The 8,551-nt window shown below is 50.1% G+C and overlaps 1 protein-coding gene across 1 annotated transcript; it reads right to left on the bottom strand.

The window, feature by feature from the left end:
• Positions 1-2,766: 2,766 nt before the first annotated feature.
• On the bottom strand, positions 2,767-5,121 carry LOC134730927 (exonuclease GOR-like). The gene has a single exon (XM_063606601.1). The coding sequence runs from the start codon at positions 5,119-5,121 to the stop codon at positions 2,767-2,769; it is 2,355 nt and encodes a 784-aa protein (XP_063462671.1).
• Positions 5,122-8,551: the final 3,430 nt, after the last annotated feature.

The following is an 8,551-nucleotide window of genomic DNA, read 5'->3' as shown; positions in this document are numbered from 1 at the left end:
GTATGGTTTAAGATCTAACATTTAAGTCTTTCATCTGTCTTGAATTAATTTTTGTACAAGGTGTAAGGAAGGGATCCGATTTCAGCTTTCGACATATGGCTAGCCTGTTTTCCCAGCACCATTTTTTTAAATAGGGAATCCTTTCCCCATTTCTTGTTTTTGTCAGGTTTGTCAAAGATCAGATGGTTGTAGATGTGTCGTATTATTTCTGAGGGCTCTATTCTGTTCCATTGGTCTACGGTAACCAAAACGGCAACCGATAGCATGCTCTTTGGTTACTGTAGCCTTCTACTGTAGCTTGAAGTCGGACAGCTTGATGCCTCCATCTTTGTTCTTTTGGCTTAGGATTATGTTGGCAGTGGGGGCCGTTTTGTGGTTCCAGATGAGCTTTAAAGCAGTTTTTTCCAGTTCTGTGAAGAAAGTCATTGGTAGTTTGATGGGGATGGCATTGAATCTATAATTTACCTTGGGCAGTATGGCCATTTTCACGATATTGATTCTTCCAATCCGTGATGGTGGAATATTCTTCCATTTGTTTGTCTCCTCTTTTAGTTCGTGGAGCAATGCTTTGTAGTTCTCCTTGAAGAGGTCCTTCACATCCCTTGTTAGTTGGATTCCTAGGCATTTTATTCTCTTTGAAGCAATTGTGAATGGGAGCTCACTCATGATTTGGCTCTCTGTTTGCCTCTTATTGGTGTATAAGAATGCTTGTGATTTTTGCACCTCGATTTTGTATCCTGAGACTTTGCTGAAGTTGCTTATCAGCTTAAGGAGATTTTGGACTGAGACGATGGGGTTTTCTAAATATTCAATCATGTCATCTGCAAACAGGGACAATTTGACTTCCTCTTTTCCTAATTGATTTCTCTTTATTTCTTTCTCCTGCCTGATTGCCCTGGGCAGAAGTTCCAACACTATGTTGAATAGGAGTGGTGAGAGAGGGCATCCCTGTCTTGTGGCAGTTTGCAAAGGGAATGCTTCCACTTTTTGCCCATTCAGTATGATATTGGCTGTGGGTTTGCCCTAAATAGCCCGTATTATTTTGGGAGATGTCCCATCAATACCTAATTTATTGAGAGTTTTTGGCATGAAGGGCTGTTGAATTTTGTCGAAGGCCTTTTCTGCATCTGTTGAGATAATCACGCGGTTTCTGTCTTTGGTTCTGATTATATGCTGGATTATGTTTATTGTTTTGCATATGTTGGACCAGCCTTGCATGTCAGGGATGAAGCCCACTGCATCATGATGGATAAGCTCTTTGATGTGCTGCTGGATTCGGTTTTCCAGTATTTTATGGAGGATTTTCCCATCGATGTTCCTCAGGGACATAGGCCTAAAATTCTCCTTTTGGGTTGTGTCTCTCTCAGGCTTTGGGATCAGGATGATGCCGGCCTCATGAAATGAGTGAGGGAGGATTCCCTCTTTTTCTGTTGATTGGAATAGTTTCAGAAGGCATGGTACCAGCTCCTCCTTGTCCTTCTGGTAGAATTCGGCTGTGAATCCGTCTGGTCCTGGAGTTTTATTGCTTGATAGGCTGTTAATTATTGCCTCAATTTCAGAGCCTTTTAGTGATCTACTCAGGCATTCAACTTCTTCCTGGTTTACTCTGGGGAGGTTGTATGCGTCCAGGAATTTATCCATTTCTTCTAGATTTTCTAGTTCATTAGCTTAGAGGTGCTGATAGTATTGTCTGATGGTAGTTTGTATTTCTGTGGGATCGGTGGTGATATCCCCTTTATCATTTTTTACTGCATCTGTTTGATTCTTCTTTCTTTTCTTCTTTCTTAGTCTTGCTAGTGCTCTATCAATTTTGTTGATCACTGCAAAAAACCCGCTCCTGGATTCATTGATTTGTTGAAGGGTTTATTGTGTCTCTATCTCCATCAGTTCTGCTCGGATCTTAGTTATTTCTTGCCTTCTGCTAGTTTTTGAATGTGTTTGCTCTTGCTTCTCTCATTCTTTTAATGGTGATGTTAGGGTATGCATTTTTGATTTTTCCTGCTTTCTCTCGTGGGCAATTAGTGCTATAAATTTCCCTCTACACACTGCTTTAAATGTGACGCAGAGATTCTGGTATGTTGTGCCTTTGTTTTCATTGGTTTCAGAGAATATCTTTCTTTCTGCCTTCATTTCGTTATGTACCCAGTACTCATTCAGGTGCAGGTTGTCCGGATTCCATGCAGTTGAGCGGTTTTGAGTGAGTTTCTTTATCCTCAGGTCTACTTTGATTGCAATGTGGTCTGAGAGACCGTTTGTAGTAATTTCTGTTATTTTACATTTACTGAGGAGTGCTTTACTTCCAACTATGTGGTCAATGTGGAAATAAGTGTGATGTGGTGCTGAGAAGCATGTATATTCTGTGGATTTGGGGTGGAGCGTTCTGTAGATGTCTCCTAGGTCCGCTTGGTGCAGAGCTGAGTTCAATTCCTGGATATCCTTTTTAGATTTCTGTCTCGTTGGTCTGTCTAATGTTTACAGAGGGCTGTTAAAGTTTCCCATGATTATGATGTGGGAGTCTAAGTCTCTTTTGATCACACTTTAAAGATCAAAAGGTAGAAGCGCAAAGACATTATCTGTGCAATATTAGAAACCTAGTAAGTGGTGGAATTTGGCCTTGAACCCAGATATCTAACTCCAGAGCCTAAGTGCTTCACCCACCTCACTGTGGTGCCTCTCGAGAAAAACAGGTAAGCACACATTCAGAAAGCTGGTGGGCCGGGGGGCTGGCCTTGTACTCAGAGGCCATGGAAGTCCCACGTGGGGTGGCTAGTGGTGTAAGGACAGAGGTCTCGGATGGGCAGAGGGATGTGGACAGGCGCGAGGGGGCGCGGCAGGGACTCGGGGGACTGGGAGTGGCGGCTCGGTGCTGCGGGAGGCGATTAGTGGAAGGACAGAGGTCTGGGAAGGGCAGAGGGATGGGGACAGGCCCGAGGGTCCGCGGCAGGGATTCCGGGGGACTGGGAGTGGCCGGTTGGGGTTACTCTTGGCTTTTTGCCCTCTCCTGCCGTCGACTGCTCCGGTTTCTTTGGCCTTGCGGCGAGGTGGACAGGGTGAGCTCTCGGGACTGATGGCGGTTGTGGAAGGGGCCTGGGGCCAAGGACAGGCCAGGGCGGCGGGAGAGGCGGACCGGTGGCGTGGCTGGATCTGGGCGCGCTGTCGGACCTTCCACATCACCAGCTGCAGGCAGGCGTTTGCGTCCTCGCTGGAGTTGTGGCCGTCCTGGCTGTCCTGGATGATCTGTCCCAGGTAGTCGGCCGCGAGATTCCTGAGGGAACGCTTGTAGGGGAAACCCAGGTAGTGCGGGAAGAGCACGGCCGTGTCCACCACGGTGCTGTGGATGAGCTTCAGGGCCAGCAGATCGCTCTCCAGGCTGTGCCCGATGAGGATGGTTTGGGCGCTGAAAAAGCTCAGCAGGATGGCTTGCACTTGGGGCAAGGTGATGCTCGTCTTGGCGACGTCGGCCTCGGTGACTCCGGAAAACCTGGTGTTGTAGTCCACGATCTCGTTGTCGGGCTTGACGAAGGTGTCGTACACCACTCGCATGTCGGCGTCCACCACGGTGACGCGGGTCAGCTCTAGGCCATGCGTGGTGTAGCACATCTCACAGTCCAAGGCGTAGATTCCTGGATAAGCGTCTCTGGACAACTCTTTCTTGAAGGTCTCCACGAAGCCATCGAGGCTGTCCTTGCGGCCGTCCCGCACGTGCTGCTTTGCCACCTGGCAGCCCACAGAGCCAGGAGCAGCTGCACAGCAGGTGTACTGGCTAACCCGGCCTCCAGCCACCTGGCTCGAGCGGACCCGCCCCCAGTGATAATAACACAACTGGTCGCGTACACAGCGGCCCGAGGAGGACACCAGGTACTCGGTGCCACAACGGCAGCAGACCCTGCAGGAGGAGTCGCCGGGCCCCTTCCCCTGGCCAGTGAAGAGGACGGCGCCTCCGGGCCGCTCGGGGTGTGGGAAGGGGTAGCCGTTCTCCTCGAGCTGGTCCTGGCTGAGCAGGAACTCCTGGAGGCGGCTGTACAGGGCGGCCCTGCTGAGGCCCGGCATGGAGCTGGGGGTCAGGCCCTTCAGTCTCTTGAGGGTGTTCAGGACCACGTTCAGGTACCTGTTCTTGTTGGGGCTGCAGTCGTAGGCCACCTTCTCCTCGTTCAGCGCCTTCTCCTCGGCCTCCTGCTTGGAGGCGCAGAACTTGAGACACTCTTCGGTGAACAGTTGGAGATAGCCTCGGCGGAGGACGGTGGGGACTTGGCACCCAGACCTTCGGAGGACAATAGGTTTCTTCAAACTCGGTAAGGATGGACGACGGACGATTCGCTTAGAGCTGATGGTGGTGGTGGTCTTGCATGCCATCCCTGACCTGTTGCGCGTCTTCCCTGGCTGTCTGCCGACCTTGGAGCCACTGGAGCGTTGGCTGCTGCTGGCCACGCGGGTTCTCTTGGCATCTGTGCAACCTGTGACCAAGCAAGGGCTGGAAGACTGGGCGATCGTCTTCCTCTTCCTGGGGGCTGAGATGCGGACTCCCGAGGGCCTCTCTGTCAGCCTTGGGGCGGCTGGCAAGCAGCAGGCCGATCCCCTCTGTGCAGGGAAGTAGCACGCCTCCGTCACCACCTTGGGACACGCTGGGGGCACCGCCGGACCCCTGTTCTGGGGCTCCGCCTGGATGTCCACAAATGCGGAGGCCTGGTTGTGCATCTGGGGCACCCGGAGCCCGAAGCTCTGGGCAGGCTGATGAGAGGGCAGGGGGAATTCTGGAGCCTCGAGGGCCGCCTCCTCGGCCACCTTCTTAGCTTCTGGGTATCCAGGTGGGAACCAGCAGGGAGCTGTGGCTCGCAACATCTTGCTGCCTTCGGGAGCACCGGCCTGGCTCTGCTCCGCTCCCAACTGGCGGCTTCTTGCCTCCAGGGCCGCCTCCTCGGCCACCTTCTTAGCTTCTGGGTATCCAGGTGGGAACCAGCAGGGAGCTGTGGCTCGCAACATCTTGCTGCCTTCGGGAGCACCGGCCTGGCTCTGCTCCGCTCCCAACTGGCGGCTTCTTGCCTCCAGGGCCGCCTCCTCGGCCACCTTCTTAGCTTCTGGGTATCCAGGTGGGAACCAGCAGGGAGCTGTGGCTCGCAACATCTTGCTGCCTTCGGGAGCACCGGCCTGGCTCTGCTCCTCTCCCAACTGGCGGCTTCAATGAGTGCCGCGGCCGCCACCCGTCGCCTTTATAGACGCACAGGGCAGAGTGGGTGGGACTTCTCCTTGATTGGTTGGTGCTTCCATCCAATCACACTGAGCCTCATCTTCCACCAGACTCCAGCTTGGGAATGCCTCAAGGGGTGCACTAATGGAATCAACTGGAACTCCTGGTTGCTAACCTTGGAGCTAGGTTGCTTTTCCTGAGTTAATTAACTGTCCCTGCAGGGCAGTCCTATAATGGCTACTGGAATTGGGCCACCTAGGATTCATTTCAGCGTCAGGGAGTTTGGTCAACTTGCTTGGGCCCACACAGCACCCCATGGAGCCAGGACTGGGCCAGCAGTCTGCTGCATGCTGCAGGGCAGGGTCTCTCTGGGGTTGCGTTTCCCTGTTCTGTGCACTCCTCCGCTGCGGGCAAATTGAGGACAGGAAGTGGACCGCACCCACTTCTCTCCCACGACTTGGGCAATGTTCAACACAGGGGTTCTTCAAAAGGTTCATAGAAAATGCACATGGTGAAGAAACTATGCATGGGTTTCCACTGGTTTGCACTCAAATAAACTTGTCCGAACTTCTTATAACCTTTCTGAACTAGATCGAGTTTGAGGCACTGAGAAGGATGAGACATCCACTGAAAAGGACTCCTATCAGAGCAACATGAATTCCACGAAAATTGCAGCAAGAGCAAACATCAAATTTCTGGTGAAGCTTGGGTGGAAGAATGAAGAAATCATAGATGTTTCCACAAAAGCTTCTAAGGACACTACCCCAAAGAAATGAACTCTTTACGAATGTATAGCTTGTTTCAAGAAGAGGTGAGAAGATGTGGGAGATGAATCCTGCAGTGGCTGTGAAAACCACTGTGCCCAGATCAGCTGCAGTTACGACGAGAGCTATCAGTGGAAATTTTAAACAGGAGGGATCACGATCCTGACGCATCCCTCTGACAAATTGTAACCGGAAGTTGGAACATGGCTTTACCAATATGACCTCGAAGGCAAAGCATCATCAAAGCGACGGCTACCGAGAGGTGGCAGTGGTCCAGTCAAAGGAAAAGGAGGCCAGTCAGGAGCCAACATCATGGCATCAGTGTTTTGGGACACTCAAGGCATTTTGCTTGTTGACTTTCTGAAGGGCCAAACATCTGCTTATTAGGAGAGTGTTCCGAGAAGCTTAGAGAAAGCTTTGGTAGAAACATGCTGGGAAAGTCTCACTAGATCCCTGTTCACCACCTCAGTGCTCTGCTCATTCCTCTCATCAAACAAGGGCAATTGTGTCAGTTTCAATGGGCAGTCCTTAGGAATGCACCTTACGGGCTGCTTTCATTCCTTCTAAATTCTTTTTGTTTCCTAATTATACAAAGTCTCCTTGCCTTGCTTGGAAAGATGAGAGAAAGTCTCCTTGCCTTGCTTGGACAGATGAGAGATGAGATCCTCCTCTTCTCTCCCAGGACAGAATGGTCAGACTTGAGTTTCCTTTCTCCTCACTCTTCTCCTCCTTGAGGGAGGTGCTGTGCCGGACAGACCTGCTCCCGTGTCTAGACACGGGTAGACTCGTTGAAGATCCTCACAGGCAATCCTCCTTGGGGTCAAAGGGGAAGGATTTATTTCTTCAGGGCTCAGTAGTCCTCATCCTTACGCGCACCTTCACCAGCCCAGGGCGGGGTAGCGGAGGGTGAAAGGGCGTGGCTCACAGCCCGTTTCTTCCGCTCGGGCGTCTCCTGGGAGGAACCCTTGTCCAGTGAGCGGGTCTTCGTCTCCACCAAATTCCCTAGGGGGACATTTCTGGCAGCCCTTCTTGTTCAGCAGCTTACGGGGGTCAGGTGGACCTCTGCTAGTCACCAGCCTGAAGCCCTTACTCCATTTCAGCTATTTTGGCAGTTGCCTAGGTGACTTTTGAACCTCGTTACCCAGAACAGCCAACGGAGGAGGGGTGAGAAGAGTGGCCGTCTGGGTTTGCCGCATCGTGCTGCCTTAGAGGAGTTGTGCAGTCTTCGGTTGTGTGATACTTCACCTGGCTGATTTCTGGGAATGCCTCCACAAATTCGCTAAATTCAGTAGCTTTTGCCTTCCAAGATTCACCTGGTTGGTGTGTTGCACCCATTCACTAGTCATTTACATTAGGTATATCTCTTAATGCTATCCCTCCCCCTCCCCCCGCCCATGACAGGCCCCGGTGTGTGATGTTCCCCTTTCTGTGTCCAAGCGTTCTCATACTTCAATTCCCACCTATGAATGAGAACATGCGGTGTTTGCTTTTTTTGTCCTTGCGATAGTTTGCTAAGAATGATGGTTTCCAGCTTCATCCGTGTCCCTCCAAAGGGGATGAACTCATGCTTTTTCATGGCTGCATAGTATTCCATGGTGTATTTGTGCCACATTTTCTTAATCCAGTCTATCATTGATGGACATCTGGGTTGGTTCCAAGTCTTTGCTACTGTGAATGGTGCCGCAATAAACATACGTCTGCGTGTGTCCTTTTAGCAGCATGATTTCTAATCCTATGGGTATATATACCCAGCAATGGGATGGCTGGGTCAAACGGTATTTCTATTTCGAGATCCTTGAGGATTCGCCACACTATCTTCCACTACCGTTGAACTAGTTTACAGTCCCACCAACAGTGTAAAAGTGTTCCTATTTGTCCACTACCTCTCCAGCACCTGTTGTTTCCTGACTTTTTAATGATCGCTATTCTAACTGGTGTGAGATGATATCTCATTGCGGATTTGATTTGCATTTCTCTGATGGCCAGTTTTGATGAGCATTTTTTTCATGTGTCTGTTGGCTGCATAAATGTCTTCTTTTGAGAAGTGTCTCTTCATATCCTTCCCCCACTTGTTGATGGGCTTGTTTGGTTTTTCTTGTAACTCTGTTTGAGGTCTTAGTAGATTCTGGATATTAGCCTTTTGTCAGATGAGTAGATTGCAAAAATGTTCTCCCTTTCTGCAGGATGCCTGTTCACTCTCATGGGAGTTTCTTTAGCTATGCAGAACGTCTTTAGTGTAATTAGATGCTGTTTGTCAATGTTGGCTTTCGTTGCCATTGCTTTTGGCGTTTTAGACATGAGGTCCTTGCCCATGCCTTTGTCCTCAATGGTATTGGCTGGGTTTTCTCCTAGGGTTTGTATGGTTTAAGATCTAACATTTAAGTCTTTCATCTGTCTTGAATTAATTTTTGTACAAGGTGTAAGGAAGGGATCCGATTTCAGCTTTCGACATATGGCTAGCCTGTTTTCCCAGCACCATTTTTTTAAATAGGGAATCCTTTCCCCATTTCTTGTTTTTGTCAGGTTTGTCAAAGATCAGATGGTTGTAGATGTGTCGTATTATTTCTGAGGGCTCTATTCTGTTCCATTGGTCTACGGTAAC

This window comes from Pan paniscus, chromosome 7 (assembly GCF_029289425.2).
Source record: "Pan paniscus chromosome 7, NHGRI_mPanPan1-v2.0_pri, whole genome shotgun sequence".
NCBI classification, from domain to species: Eukaryota; Metazoa; Chordata; class Mammalia; order Primates; family Hominidae; genus Pan; species Pan paniscus.
Note: the sequence above shows the minus strand (reverse complement) of the source record. Positions and strands in the feature narration are given on the sequence as shown.

What these genes read in the sequence shown, in the direction of transcription:
- LOC134730927 (XM_063606601.1), bottom strand. Translation starts at nt 5,121, where the DNA reads ATGTTGCGAGCCACAGCTCCCTGCTGGTTCCCACCTGGATACCCAGAA.